This window comes from Naumovozyma castellii, chromosome 6 (genome assembly GCF_000237345.1).
Source record: "Naumovozyma castellii chromosome 6, complete genome".
NCBI lineage: Eukaryota > Fungi > Ascomycota > Saccharomycetes > Saccharomycetales > Saccharomycetaceae > Naumovozyma > Naumovozyma castellii.
Genome location: NC_016496.1, coordinates 504666 through 520566, shown reverse-complemented (window position 1 = coordinate 520566; position 15901 = coordinate 504666). Strand labels below are relative to the sequence as shown.

At 38.5% G+C, this 15901-nt stretch overlaps 4 protein-coding genes across 4 annotated transcripts; all 4 read right to left on the bottom strand.

Annotated features, from left to right (window-relative positions):
- Nucleotides 1-321: 321 nt before the first annotated feature.
- SSD1 (mRNA-binding translational repressor SSD1) lies at nt 322-4059 on the bottom strand (the record flags this gene model as incomplete). Its single annotated transcript, XM_003677048.1, has 1 exon — nt 322-4059. The coding sequence occupies one exon, from the start codon at nt 4057-4059 to the stop codon at nt 322-324; it is 3738 nt and encodes a 1245-aa protein (XP_003677096.1).
- A 928-nt stretch (nt 4060-4987) lies between these two features.
- Nucleotides 4988-6799, bottom strand: DPL1 (sphinganine-1-phosphate aldolase DPL1; the record flags this gene model as incomplete). Its single annotated transcript, XM_003677047.1, has 1 exon — nt 4988-6799. One exon carries the CDS (start codon nt 6797-6799, stop codon nt 4988-4990), a length of 1812 nt encoding a protein of 603 aa, XP_003677095.1.
- A 337-nt stretch (nt 6800-7136) lies between these two features.
- NCAS0F02550 (uncharacterized protein) lies at nt 7137-9389 on the bottom strand (the record flags this gene model as incomplete). The annotated part of the gene is made up of 1 exon (XM_003677046.1): nt 7137-9389. The coding sequence occupies one exon, from the start codon at nt 9387-9389 to the stop codon at nt 7137-7139; it is 2253 nt and encodes a 750-aa protein (XP_003677094.1).
- Nucleotides 9390-11578: 2189 nt separating this feature from the next.
- On the bottom strand, nt 11579-15712 carry NCAS0F02540 (uncharacterized protein; the record flags this gene model as incomplete). The annotated part of the gene is made up of 1 exon (XM_003677045.1): nt 11579-15712. The coding sequence occupies one exon, from the start codon at nt 15710-15712 to the stop codon at nt 11579-11581; it is 4134 nt and encodes a 1377-aa protein (XP_003677093.1).
- Between the last annotated feature and the right edge of the window lie 189 nt (nt 15713-15901).

Here is a 15901-nt window from a genome sequence, read left to right as displayed (position 1 = left end):
ACTACTAGTCAATTAACCCATGAAAAATTTCAGAATCTTTATAGCGCCAGGAGCGATTACGTGATTGTATTTTTTTCCCGTGTTACGTAATCTCAAATAAGTGTTTGGCGATCATTCAAAAAATTTAATAAAGATGATATACAAAGATATAAAAAAACAAAGACAATAAATAAAAGTACTATAAAAATTGTATGAAATGAAACGTAAACTCCGTCCCTTCAAAAAGGAACTCATTCAGCGAAAATAAATGCATATTAATTGTCAATAATGTCAATCAAAGTTCTGTTTTTGAGAATAGGGAAGTGCGTAATTGCATTGAGGCTATTCCCTCTTAATAAATGGGTTAAGTGCACGAACAGAAAGACAAGGCAATGCCATCCCCACCTCAGCTCTTAGTAGAATAGGAATCTTCTGAAGTTCATGAATTTCCTGTATGCAATTATCATCTTCTTTTCTTGTAACAGCAGTAGAAAGGAATTGATCTAATGGATCACTCACCCTGGCGTTCTTCTCGGGTAATCTCAGCTGTGGAACCGATAAATGTAAATCTGCAAACTCTTTGGCTAGTGAATCACTTACAGAAGCTCTACTATTAGAACTCAATTCCATACTAGCAATTTCGGCTGTCGTAGATCTAAATTTGTTTTTAATCGAATTTCTATACGATTTTGGATTCTTTTCATCTGCCGGCACAAAAGTTGCACTATCAACACCAGGTTGCCAATGGAGTTCCAGGATTCTACTTCCAGTGTCAAACTCAGCCTTAAATAATGGTAGCTGGTCCCCATGAACTCTTTTCTCAATACCAAATTCTGGAATGAAGACATCGAATGAAGACTCGTAAACCTGTAAAACAGTTGCCATTGTTAGTAATTGACCAGTAGCATTACCCATATCATTAATTGTTTTACAGAGCAATAAATGAACTGCTTGCTCTTGTGCTTGATATGCACAATCCTTCTTGAAATTACAATATTCTGAGGTGATTTTTAGAGAATCAATATCCTCACTATAAGGAACGCCGCGTATAATTGACTTTAATTGCTTATGGACAACATGATCCGCATATCTCCTCAATGGACACGTAAAATGAGTGTAGATAGGCAAGTTTAGGGCGTAATGACCATACTGGTCTGGATCCACCTTACCTGCAACAAAGTACTTTGCTCTTGACATCGTCTTAAATAATAAAATCTCTACACCTACTCTAATGTCAGGATCTTCAATATCTAAGATGGAACGGATGACTGTATCAGTTGAGGTGATATCGATATTTATGCCAAACTTTAGAACTTTATTCTTGAAAGAAGCAATCTTCGTAGAAATTGGTTGCACTTGTCTTCTTAGGAATGAAGAGTCTCCTAGTTTTTCGTAAATTTTTTCGGCGACTGTACTGTTAACCTTTCTTTGAAGTTCGTTAATAACACTAAAACCTAGACTTCTATCGAATATATTCAAGTCTACTTTCACCTTTTCATCATCAAGACTTTCAAATAATGATAGCGCAGGTTCTAATGATGCTTCGGGAAAGTTAATTCTGGTAGCATAGAGAGATGTAGCAATATTTTTAACCAAAGAAATATATGGATCGATTTTTGCCGATTTCAAGCGTCTATCAATTTCATCAATTGATAATAGCGTGGATGGTTTGATAACAGATTCACCTATCCAAGTAGATTTAATCTGGAATGAATTTATATCAATATCATACACCACCGAGATAGTTGCAGATTCTTTGTTTGCTTCTAGAGTTATGCTATTATTGACAGCTCTGGGTAATAATTCTACTGATTTCTGTGGCATAAAGACACCCGACGATCTCTTTCTTGCTCTTCTATCCAGGGATGAGTTCTCTTCAATATATGAGGTGACATCAACTACATGACAACCTAATTCAATAGTGCTTTCATCTTTATTTCTAACATGTATGGCAAATTCTGAGAGAGATTGCTTTTCAGAAATTGCCATAATATTATATTGTTCTCTGTTTGTAAATGACTTTCTAGCGGCTAAATCTTCCTCTGAGATCGTTAATGCCTGGAATATTGCTTTCTCCTTAGTAGGATCTTTCATATCTAAATATTCATTAGACAAGAAGTTATTATCTCTTAAAATTGAGTCGATCTCGGTATTCGGATCATTAATTTCACCCAATTCGGAGACTAGAACACCGAAGGGATGTAAAGAAGTTATAGGCCAACGTTTAATTGAAGCAACAAATAATCTATCAGCGTATTTATCCGCATTTTCAACAAAATCCTTTGGTGCCAAATCTGTTGGTATGGCGATTAAAGGAACTTTTTTGTCAGTTGGTTTAAACCATGCAATCTTTGGAGATTGTGGAGGTTTACCATCATTATTACTCTGTTGAGAGGGTCTCAATAAACCCAAAGTACCACTAAACAATTGGCCAGGAATACGGTCTAAAACAGCAACCACATGACCAGCATATAATGGTTTATATGTATCATTGATTTCTTCTTCTTCTACTAACAACAATGATTGGCCTTCGACTTCGACATCATCATTTTTCTTCTGGGTTGGACGTTGCTTCAAAGAGTTCCTTCTCTTGATACTAGATTTAGTTGGAGATTTATCATTCAAGAAATCTAAATTGGCACCCTTACGTGGAGAAATTGGACTATTCTCATCTGAATTAGCACGTGGTGCTAAAAATGGAGTACTTAACGCATTTGCGGAGGCATCATTATGATAATCATCATTACTGTTCAAAGGAATGATATCATGTTGACTAGATGCATCCTTTCTTCTCTTTTTTTCTTCCTTCTCCTTCTTAGAGCCCCAAACATCATCAACGACTAATAATTCGACAGCAACTAAATCACCTTCAAGGGCTCTATTACGATCTTTCGAACCACAAATATAAATATCAGAATCTAACGCGCCATCAGTTGAAACCCATGCATCTGATCTGTTTTTCTTATTCACGCGCAAGATACCAGCAACAAGTCTACCTTCTTGAATTAATTCAGGGATATTTGCCTGTGGCAAATAAGGAGCGAATAGAGATCTACGGCCATTATTGCCTCCATTGTTAGATGTGAAACTATGCACAGATGTATTGGATCCACGAGGGTAATGTCCTGGGAAGAAAGCAGGTGGTTCAAGATTATTAAATGAATTATAATCCTTTGAGTTGGTTTGTCTATGACGGTATGGAGATTGTTGTTGTTGCTGTTGAATTTGAGATTGGGTTTGGGATTGATTTCTCCAGTTAGAATTTATACCTGGGGATTGTTCATTATTTCTGGTTTTTGACCGGCGATGAGTACTTGAAGTTTGAATGAAATCATCTTCTTGAGGAGCACTAATTGGTGTATTAATTGCAGGTGGGAATTTGAACGAAGGTGATGACAAATTAGAATTAGTACGACGATGTTGTTGAGGTGGAACTGGGGCCGCTGGGAACTTAAATGAAGATTGTTCAGTGGAACTCATATCTGGAGATGCAGTTTCAACTCTAACATCAACATTAGTTGGAAGTTCATTGACACCTGCAACTCTCTTAGCTTGTTCTTCAGCTGCAGCCTTTTTAGCTTCATTTAATCCTAAAGAATGTCTTCTTGAATGGCCATAAACACTTGATTGGGAACCTGTCTTTCTATGGTAATTTGGTGTCAAGTTATTGTTATTATTGTTATTATTATTATTATCATAAGAGTTTTGATGATAACCGGAATTATTTCTAGAATGAGATCTACTTCTATTCCCGCCAGAAACGTTAGGTGATCCCAAATTGGTATTATATTGAGGAGGTGCCATCATATTATTCCCGGTATTGTTATTATTACTGTTATTAGTAATGTATTGGCCGGTTTGATGAGCCAGCTGCTGTTGTTGAGCGAGCAATTGTTGTTGCTGCGCTTGAACAGTTTCCAATTGCTTTTGCAAAGTGAATTGTTCTATCATCAGATTGGTCAATTCACTTTGAGATCTTCTATGGGCAACATGGATTTGCTTTGGGGCGTTTTTACCTCCACCTGTTGTCTTAACAAAGATAGTGTCTTGATTTCGATTATTGTTGCTATTTTTAGACATCTTTTGAAGGGATACTAAAACAATAAGGAAAAGAAGGGTCCTGAGAGCAAAGCACTAGTATGATCTTAATAAGTAGTAGGGGTTTCAGTCTAAAAGAAGAGCTGGATTGATAATTGGTAGGCGCAATGGGAAATAGAGCCAGTAAATGAAAGCAAAACAGGGAATGAGAACGATCTTTGTTTAGCAAATGATGCGTAGTTCTTGGTGCGTAGTTGTTTCTGAAACTTTTGATCTCAACACCGAAGGGGGCAAATTCAAAAAATAAAATGTTCGTGCGGGTAAGTCCTGAAGTTGATTTATTCTGCCAGTAGTGTCAATCTATCAGGCTTGTAACTGCACTGATGAGATGGTTTGTTCAATGAATGCTGATTAAAAGAGGGAAGGTGGAGTTTTCACTTAGTTAGCAGAAAGTCCCCTTTGAAATGAGTGTGGAAAGGAAATGGTTCCTTGGAGTTCTCTGGGTAAAAGGTGTGTTCTTACAACAACGGGTATATGTTGTATTTGAAATATTAATACTAAAGAGGATCTTGTTTCGGTAAGTAGTAGACTGTAACAAATAAGGAGAGATCTAGGGGTGTTTGCACGATATCTCAGCTTGATTGTAGCAGTATCGTTTGGTATCCTTACTTATTGTAGTTGTTAGTCTGGATAAAGAATCGTCACTTCAGAGGAATAATAGCGTTTATATATAGATTTTCCAGAGCATAACTTGATAGATCTATATTTATATAAAGCTGTTCATTGTTGTTGCCAAAAGAAAGGGAAAAGAAGGGATCGATGGTTAGAGCGAGCCGTTATTCACCATTCCCCTATATAATGTCCGGGTGCAAAACTCGAAATCATATGATCAAATCAAGTCAGTATTTCGTTATTTCGTATATATGTATTTATGTATCTATTATTATTGTTCGGTTGTGCTAATAACCTCTTACTCTCCAGGTTTTAGCTTATACAAAGTATCAAGGAACCCGACAATCAATCTATCCGCAACACCGGTAGTCTTGACACTCCCAGCAATACCGTACAATGCACTGGTACTATCAGAAGATGGTTTAGCACCAGGAGCATTCTTCATTGATGTTACTTCCTTGTCTAGTATTTCACAGAGTGAATCGATAGATGGAATTGTTAATCTAGTGACGGCCAAGTGCAAGGCAGGAGGGTTTTGTAAAGCATTTAAATGCCATCCGCCCTTAGCTAACCTATCTGATAACTCATAAATATCAATCTTGTTGGATTTGAAAGAAATTACTGAAAATTTGGGGTCACCGATTATTTCCAGTTCAGGAAGATTTGTAGAAATATACTTCTTTAATTTTCTTGTTGCATGGATAATATCTGTGCATGATTGGATATACCCAGCTTCACCCATATTAACCATCGTAGACCAACACCCAACTACTAATGCACCAGGTCTTGAGCCCGCTAAAGTTGAAGAGCCATATAATCCGCCTGTCCAATCTGGATTAACATAATATTGATGCATTCGCAAATCTGCATTACGGTACATTAACACAGAAGATCCCTTTGGAGCAAATCCATATTTATGCGTGTCACATGAAATTGATGTCACACCTGGTACTCTAAAATCGAAAAGGGGTAAAGTTCCATCCTTATTAAATCCAGCCTTTTCCATGAATGCCACAATGAAGGACCCGAGACAACAATCAACATGTAGAGGAATGGAGTACTTTTCAGCTAATTTACCCAACCCCACAATGTCATCATCAATACCATGTGGGAAGTTTGGGACAGATCCTGCTAATAAAACAGTATTTTTATTTATAAATTTCTTGACTTTTTTCAAATCAACCTTGAAAGTTTTAGGATCTAGATCAACATGATGTAACTTAATTCCAAAATAATAAGCAGCCTTATCAAAACCTGCATGTGCTGTAACAGGAATAATCATTTCTGGGTTTGTAATTCCCTTATGATGATATCCATACATTTTGGCACTCAAACATGCTAATAGCAAAGATTCGGTACCACCTGAAGTGGTAGTACCACATCCAGTATCTGAAGGTGCATTGAACATATTTAAAACCATTGAAACAACTTCGGCTTCCATCTTACGTACTGCAGGGAAAACATCTGGATGTAACTGATTAGCTACACAATATTTTTCGAATGCGACACTTTGTAAATGAATCAAATCTGAACCACCATGATACACTGCACCAGATACTCTACCTTCTTCCCATTCAGTATGGGGTAATACTTCATTCAATTTTTCCAATTGTTCAATAACTTGTTCTTGTGCAAGACCAACCTTTGGTAATGCAGCGAAATGCATTAGACTTGAGTCATCCTTAATTAGACCTGTTTCGATACCATCAATTGCAATTTGAACCTGTTCATCCACTTTCTTCTTCAACAGCGGTGACGATAATAACTTCTTAAATAATATTTTAGAGGCAATATTATAAGATCTTCTAATGAAACCGAAAACTCCGTATACTTTAATGTTAAACCATAATTTATTGACAATCCCGTATATGAAGCAAAATAAAAGGTAGTCTTTCAAGATATCGTACCATGAATGAGTATAGTAGTAGTCAGTAATGAAATGTCTGGTACATGCCATTACAGATGGAATGTCCGTTGTTTTCAGCACAAAAGAGTTTAAGAAAGGGTCTAGCGTGTTGTCCTTCCAATTTAAAAACATGGCCCAAAGAGGAACAGTCCCAGGAACAATGATAGCGGCGGCTCCGTCCATAGTTGCTGTTGAAGAGGACATTGATGCTGTTTTGTCGTTCTTCTAACTGGCTAAAAGAGATCCAGAGAGGCCCTTTAGTACAATGACGTTTTATTCACTGCAAAAGTTGCGTCGGGGATTTTGTATTTTCCAATTCTCCTTTCTAGCACCGAGAACCTTAATTTACATTGTGATCACGTAACGCTAAGAAAGATCTTGGCCTGATTGATTATGTCCATTCGAGGCGTTTAACTATTTAAGATAATACACAAAGGCGACAATATAGAATAACAAATTATTTTTTAGTCCATTATTATAAGTATAAAAAAATATTTTTAAATCAAAACACTGAATATATATATATACCACAGAAGAGAGCCTAAGCAGTTCCGTACATTGTCTTAACAGTAGTACTGTAAAAGGTAGTAGTTGAACCTTTCCATGGCGTGTATATGTAACTTGTTGTACTAACAGTGTGTACATTGTAAACAGTGGTTGTCACAATCACAATATTTTCAGTAGAAGACGAGGTTGGTGTTGGGACACTTGACTCGGAACTCTTTTGTGAAGAGGAACTTGTAACGGCAGCAGTAGAAGAAGGTATAGTTATGATCAAACTCGAGGAAGGTTCGATATAAGAAGAACTTGAAGTTTGTGAATAAGTAGGTGGAACAAATGACCACGATGACCATGAGGAACTTCCGGCTGGGGTCTCGACCAGGACAACAATCTCTGCAGTTCCCTTACCATTAGGACCAGTCAATTCTGTTGTTAGCACAGTTTGTGTAATAGTTTGTGACCCACCGTATGGAACCGTGTATGTGACGGTTGTAAGTTGTTGTGGACAGCTTGCGGCAAGGGCAGCTTCATTAGCCAAGTAACCAGTGAAATCAGTATGTGTTACTCCATCAGGATCAATAAACGAAACATCATAATTAGCAGTACCTAAACGATTCAAATAATTGATTTGGATTGGATATGCTTGTCCCTTTTGTAACAAATAAGTAACACTATCAGTGCCAGCACCAAAAAGGGAATATGATTGGAAGAAACCTAATGTATCAGCGTATGGAGCATAATTGGCCTTACCAGGACAACAATTATACACATGTGTGTCACTGAACAAAAAGGGCAAGGTAATCATCACTATCAGTAGCTTGGAAAGTATAAGAACCAGACACTGGTGGGATGANNAATAAGCTTTAAATTCTGCAACGAAATCAGTAATCAAAATGGTAACACCATATAATCTGACCCATGTTGGAATACCCAAGAAGGTTGAATGAGAGTAACTCACTGTGGTAATACCTGAGGTAGTACCATACAATGGATATTCCACATACTCAGCGGTTAAAAAGTATTGGAAATCCTCAAAGAGACCAAAGAAGAAATCTGCATAAGCAAATAATCTAACATCAAACCCATCAGTCGTTGGAGGAGTAGGTGGTGGAACACATCCAGCAGTTGGTAAAATAGGTTGGACTGTGGTTGCCACAGAAGTAATACTTGGGAATGAGAAAGGTGGTGGGATGACAGCTGTGTCAGTACCAGTGACCAACATCCCATTTGACATTGTTGAGTAATATTCAATAATCTCTGAGATAGTTGACCCATCCTTAGTGACCATAGTTAGATACGGAGATGGTAATGAGAATGGGGGAATAGTGGATACTACGGTAGCCGTTGCAGGCCAATCACTAATTTTTGTGGAATAAAATGAAATCAATTCAGATACTGTTGAACCTCCGTTGACAAAAGTGGAGACATAGGGAGATGGTAATGAGTATGGAGATGGAGCATCGATGATAATGATAACACTAAGCGTTGGATATCCGTTAGCACCTGTAACTAAAGTAGATCTTGTTGAAGTCAAAGTTGTGTGCCCGGTCCATAAACCTTTTGTAGTTGTAGTGACATGGTTTGCACAAGCTTGTTGTAAAGTATTGGCGCCAGCAAGATAACCAGACCAATCTGTGTGAGTCGTACCGGAAGGATCAACAAAGGCCGCATTCAATACAGCAGTCCCCGCAGTATTCAAGTATGTAATGGTAATTGGATATGCAACACCAGCCTGTAAGGTAAATGATGCACTTGCCACACCAGCACCAGAATAACTCCCATAGGCAGCCACGTTGGTGGAGAAAGTAGCGTCATAACTTGAACCACAACATTGGAAAGAGGTGGTATTACTGAACAAAATGGCAGCATAATCATCGGACCCAGTTAACTTAAAGGTGTAGACACCTGTAGTAGGTGGGATAAAGAATGCGCTTGCCTCAACGACAAATGAAGTTAATAGAATATTAGTACCATAGATTTGACCGTAATTGAGAGAAAATATACTGGGAACAACATTAAAATTCACATTAGTGAGGCCAGTTTTGGAAGCTAGCACGAGTCCCGAACTATATTGGCTCTTTGTGGAAAGGAACGTCTGATAGTTATTCCCAGAGACGGATCCGAAAGTGTATGTATATATGGTGGCGTTAAAACCAACGTTAGTTCCCACGTTATCTGAGACGGCGGAACACACGCCAGTTGTAGATTGAGCTTGAACACGAAAACTCAAACATGATATTAAGCATGTTATGAGCAAAGTATTCAGCTTGACTCTATTGAATAAAGCTAACATGATAATAGTTTTTTCAGTCACTTATCAATAGTCTAAAATTCGTAATAGTCCTGTAATGATTTAATTAGCGACAAAAAACATGGGGAAAAAACTGGGGGGACAGAGCTGGAAAGTCTGTTTATATAGATATATTCCCAATGGAGAGATTAATAATGAATATCACATTTTCGATCATAACTTTTTGTGTAAATCAATGTTCATTACTAGTTTTGGGAGCTCATCGAAGTTGTAGGGTCCAATTACGCGGAGATCATATGTAATTGTGTTTGCCTTCGAAAATTACAACTTGGAGCTTGCGTCAATGTTGAAAAAACGGTAAATTTGTACGGGTATTTGTGACCATAACGTTATTGCCTTGGATGCAGAGTTCCCGAGCGGTATTCCTCTGATGTGCAATTTTGAAAAACGCGAAATAGACGCACGGATCTTGCGAGGGTTTCTGAGTGAAGGATATACTTTTCGCCATGAAAAGTGGAATCCCCCAATCAACGCCAAGTCGAGTAGAAAGCTGATGAGAGAAAGATGCAAGTCCTGGGTGCCTGAGGGAAGTACTCGATCATGACCCTGCTGGGGACATATCGGAATCCTCGTAAGCTGCAGTTCTGCAACCTTCTCCTGCAGGCAGAAGCAAACTTTGTACACCCTTTAAACCGATCTTTTCATTCTCTAGCGAAGGGGTCCAGAAAGTAGAGGAAAAGGGTACCCTTTACCGGATTTCGGGAGTTAAGCGTTGAAGTGATATTAAGGCACCGCACAACATGAACGTTGGAAAAACGATCGATGACGAGGAAAAAAACGCTCTAGAGTTTCACGATGAGAGTCTTCATGTAGATCGTGGGCCATTTTTGAACAAGTGGCTAAGCAATGGATTCACACGTAACTTCGATAGCGGCTTTTTGCTTGTAGGAATGTTTTGTTTTTCGAGGAAGTAGTAGTTTTACCAGCTCGTTTTTCATCGAGGACGCGTTCTGAAAAGATCACAGCAAATCCTCGACTAAAATTGTGCTGCGCCAGTTTCTTTGTCATTCTCATAGCTGAAGGTAAAAAAGAATGGCCAATTATGGCCCTTACGTAATAGAGGCACGTATGTAGGACGATCCAGATTGCTAATAATCAGAATTGGCAAGTTGAATTACTCATATTGTTGGTGTATAGATAACCCCCACCTTATGTAACTTCCTTTTCTGGAAAGGTGACGTTGTTCTTACATATCTTTGAGACATGGCCCATTTTATGAAAATCTTCAAAAGTTCGAGATTAAAAGACGTATGATAGAAGAAATATATTTTCAATGCCCACAAAGACTTTCTAATAATCTGTAAAAATAGCAATGAGTGCGATCAAATTTTGATGATCAATGTACATGATTGCGCGCAAAATGTCATCACAAAGTAGTTGTAATGGAGCTTGGAAAGATGTTCATCCATGATTTCAACTTTCTACTAATACTCTTGAAACAAGGCCCATACGTTGTCTACTTTTTTTTCTAAATTATCACAAGGGTGGAGTCCTCGGAGCAGTTTGGTTCATAAACAGCGGTTTAATATTGATTTGCACTTTAATTCTCTAAGTCATCGCAAATGGTTTTATCTAACTAGCTTTTTTCCTCCTTGCAAATACTCTATCCTTTCAAAATATTCCTCAAATCTTTTAAAATTATGTAGTTTGGAGGCAGAAGATTTGCAGTATTAAAAAAACTCACCTTGAGGGCTGGATATGAATTATCTATTACTCTATTTCTACTTTCGATCTTTCTCTCCTTTAGTTCTTAAAAATTGCATACAGATGCAAACATACCTCTGTTGTAAAGTAGCGCTAATAATATGTCACGAATCATGCTATATAAACTGTTTTCTGCTCCCTCTACAAACTATTTTAGGAATAAAGGAAAAAGAGCATCGCCAAAAAATATCCTTCATAATATATAACAATTTTTTTCTAACATTTTCTTTTAATTAAATAAATCAAACTGCCTAGTGGCCAATTGTTGAAAGTATAAAGTCAATTAACTTATCAAAAACATTGTGCTCTCAGTAAAATATTCTTCAAATTCTACTGCAATCTCTCAGGTCATTTTAAAAAACTTAATAACAAGCATGGTCTTACAATTAAAAATCACAAGTACAATTAATATAAAAAAAAATTCAAAAATTTAATGTACAGTAATATAGAATATATAATAAAACCAACTATTGTTCTTTAGTTGCTTCGATTGAAACACTGGAAGAGGTCTCAAGTGTTCCATAGAGCGTTCTGACTGTGGAACTAAAAGTAACATTCGAAAATCCTGTCCATGCCCTGTAAACGAAAGCTGACCTACTAATTACAAGTGGATTATATATTGTCTTCGTGACTATCTTGACATGTGTATTATTCCAATACCCAGATGACAACGGCGTTGAAGTGGAGAATTGCGTTCGTGAAATAGCACCTACATTCGATACTATCGATGTTTGTTCAGAGGCTGCATTACCTCCATTACTCAAATCAGAGATTACTACATGAGAACTTCCAGACCTCACCGTCAAATATTCTCCTAGACTAGACGTTTTACCATCATAATTGCCTGTAATAGCCGAACCCACACTTTGCGTCATCATACCGGAGCTGGACGAGGCGACTGGGTAGGTCGTGGCAACAGTAGTTGGCTTACCAGAGGAGTCGGTCGAGGTGTAGAATGACACAACCGCAGTTTCAGAAGAAGTGCCAGACACCATAACAGTGGTGTAAGGTGGAAGAACAGCGTCTGAGCTGGACGAGGCGACTGGGTAGGTCGTGGCAACAGTAGTTGGCTTACCAGAGGAGTCGGTCGAGGTGTAGAATGACACAATATTGGTCTCAGAAGAAGTCCCAGACACCAAAACAGTGGTGTAAGGTGGAAGAACAGCGTCTGAGCTGGACGAGGCGACTGGGTAGGTCGTGGCAACAGTAGTTGGCTTACCAGAAGAGTCGGTCGAGGTGTAGAATGACACAACCGCAGTTTCAGAAGAAGTGCCAGACACCATAACAGTGGTGTAAGGTGGAAGAACAGCGTCTGAGCTGGACGAGGCGACTGGGTAGATCGTGGCAAAGGAATTCGAGTTGAGCATGTAAGTTGAAGATGATGGGTTCATTGGACTAGAAGATGGTAATGTGGTCACCATGCTAGAAAACGGTTTAGTGTTGGTCGTATTCGAAGGTGACAAGGTGCTAATCTGTCTAGAAGATGACACAGTGTTGAACTTACTGGATGAAAGTTTAGTAATTAGTAGTGTACTTGAAGGTGAAATCGTTGGCGTCATTCTGGTAGATGTCGGTAAATATGAAGAACTTGGTAGCAATGACACAGATGGTGGAACAAAACTCCATGAAGACCAAGAAGACGAAGTTCCGCCAGGAGTCTCAACTAAAATAACAACTTCAGCAAGACTTAGACCAGGAATCACCGTTGTGAGTGCGGTGACTGTCATAGTCTTTGTACCAGTATATGGAACGGTATACGTTACTGTAGTAAGCGTGTTTGGACAACTCTTTGCTAAGGCATCAGAATTAGCCAAATAGCCATTCCAATCATCATGAGTAACACCAGCAGGATCAATAAAATTTACATTGTAACCTGCTGTTCCCAGACGATTCAGATAAGTAATTTGAATTGGGTAAGCTTGCCCCTTCTGTAGAAGAAATGTGACACTAGAAGTTCCTGCACCAAGAGCAGAAAATGATTGAAATATTGCCATGGTGGTAGCTGATGGGGCATAATTCGATTGACCTGGACAACAATTATACACGCTCTTATCATTGAAGAAAAAAGCAACATAATCATCACTGTTGATTACTTGGAAAGTGTATGCACCAGAGGTTTGTGGGATGAAGTATGCCTTGAATTCTGCAACAAAGGATGTCGTCAAAATAGTAATGCCGTACAAATTGACCCACGTTGGAATACCAAAAAAAGTTGTTCGGTAATATTTAACCGAGGTAATCCCCGATGTTTTCCCATATAATGGCAATTGAAGGTATTCCAATGTTAAAAATGATTTATAGTCATAGTCAGAGCCAAGCATGTCACCAAAAGGGAATAGTCTAACATCAAATCCGCTGTTTGTTGGAGGGTTAGGTGGTCGAACACAACCACTGGATGGCAGAAGGGGCTGAACCGTAGTGTGTACTGAAGCCAAACTGGGGAAGGTGAAAGGTGGTGGAATAGTTGCTGTAGATGCACCAGTGACCATTTTCCCACTTGACAACGTCGAATAGAAAGCAATCACCTCAGAGAAAGTTGATCCACCGGTCGTCACGGTAGTTAAGTAGGGAGAAGGCAATGAAAACGGTGGAATAGTGGAGATCACAGTGCCTGTCGCAGGCCAATTATCCGCCACGGTAGAGTAAAAGGAAATTAATTCAGATACGGTAGAGCCTTTGGTGACAAATGTGGAAACAAAGGGTGTTGGCAACGAATAGGGAGAAGGAGTATTAACAACGATAATGACACTAATACTTGGATATCCATTGCTTCCAGTAACTGAAGTAGTTACAGTTGTGGGAGTAACAGTGCTATGTCCTGTCCATCTACCAGTCGTTGTGGTTGTTATATGCTTTGCACAGTACTGTCTCAAAGTGTCTGCACTAGCAAGATAACCGGTCCAATCTGAATGAGAAGTACCTGATGGATCAATAAATGCAACATTTAAATTGGCTTGCTGAGACCTATTCAGGAATGTAATCTTGATTGGATAGGCAACACCCTTTTGTAAAACAATTTTCACATTTATAGATTGCGAAGCGCTTGAATATGCTTGGTATAGGGCCAAATTATCGACTGATGGTTGATAAACTTGATCACCGGAACAACATTGATAGCTTATAGTGTTATCTATAAATAACGCAGCATAGTCGTCAGTACCAGTAAATTGGAAAGTATAGGTACCAGTAGATTGAGGAACAAAGAACGAAGTATACTCTGCTGCAAAAGAGGGTATGTAGGTATATATACCATACAAGGAACCGTAAAGGGTGATACCTGGATATGCCTGGAAATTAATATTACCATAACCGGATGTAGTACCGTACAATGCTTGTGAACTATAGTCATATTGAAGGAACTGTTGAAAATTGTAACCTGAGCCATAATTTGAATCAGTGTAGGTGTATAGGTTGATTTTAAATGTGTCCTTAAAAGTAGAAGGAAGATCCGTTGGGTTGGCACAACCACTTACCGTTGGTGAAGGTGGAGGTATACTTGATATTGAAGTTGCTGTAAAGGGAATGCCGTTTGATTGTGTTGAATAATACGCCACCCACTCTGAATACCTTGAACCCCGGCTATTAGTAACAGTAGTAAGATAAGCAGCCGGAGTGGTAAATGGGGGATACATAGTAGACGTTTTAGTCGCAGTAACTGTGTCGGTACCACTTACAGTTGGATTAAAGGATACTACCCCAGACAATGTGGCTGTCCCACTAACGAAAGTAGTTGTAAATGGTGGTGGTAAAGAAAATGAAGGAGTCTCCACTATAACGACTTTAGTCACAGTTGGTAAACCATCAGACCCCGTGATATAGACCGATGAAGTGAGAGTTGAAGTCTTGGCACCTGTGTACAAGGCAGTTGTTGTCGTTGTTTGAATTGGATATGCTGGACATTGTTTATATACATCAGTAGCTTGAGCTAAATAACCTGTCCAATCAGTATGGGAGGCACCAAGTGGATCAACAAAGGATGCATTCAACACGGCATTCCCATCTGTATTCACATAGGTAATAAGTATCGGATAGGCAACACCTTTCTGTAATGTATATGATGCACTGGCCACATTTGAAGTACTGTAAGTTCCATAAACGGCAACGTTGTTGGTGAAAGATGGGTTGTAAATAGCATTGGGACAACATTGGATGGCAGTTGTATTACTGAAAAGGATAGCTGCATAATCATCCAATCCCGTCAGTTTGAATGTATATACACCGCTTGTTGTTGGAATAAAGAAAGCAGTTGCTTCCACCACAAAAGAAGTCAATACGATGTTAACACCATAAATTTTACCATAATTTAAAGAAAAAATACTGGGAACGGCATTGAAGTTCACATTGTTAAGGTTTGAGGCCGTTCCTAAAACGGATCCAGAAGCATACTGGCTTTTCGTTGAAAGGAATGTTTTAAAATTATTGTTAGATACAGATCCGGAATTGTAGGAATATATGATAGCGGAAAAACCATTTGTTCCAAAACCATTTTTTGGAATAAGACAACCTTGAGAAGTTGATTGAGCACGAATGCCTGCCATAAACCATGATATAAAGCATATCAGTAGCAAGATATTTGCTTTCGCTTTACTAAATAAAAGCATAGTAATTTTTTTTCTTTCTTATAGCACTTGATTAGTATTCTTGATCTGTCTAGGGGTGCTTTACGGAGTTTAACCAGGAAAAGACAGGAACAAATATGAATAAAAGAAAGTAAGCATCTAACAGTTTTATATAAGAACGGTAGGATGTTCGAAAGGCCTAAGTTTGGCCGGTCCCGAATGCTTATTAAC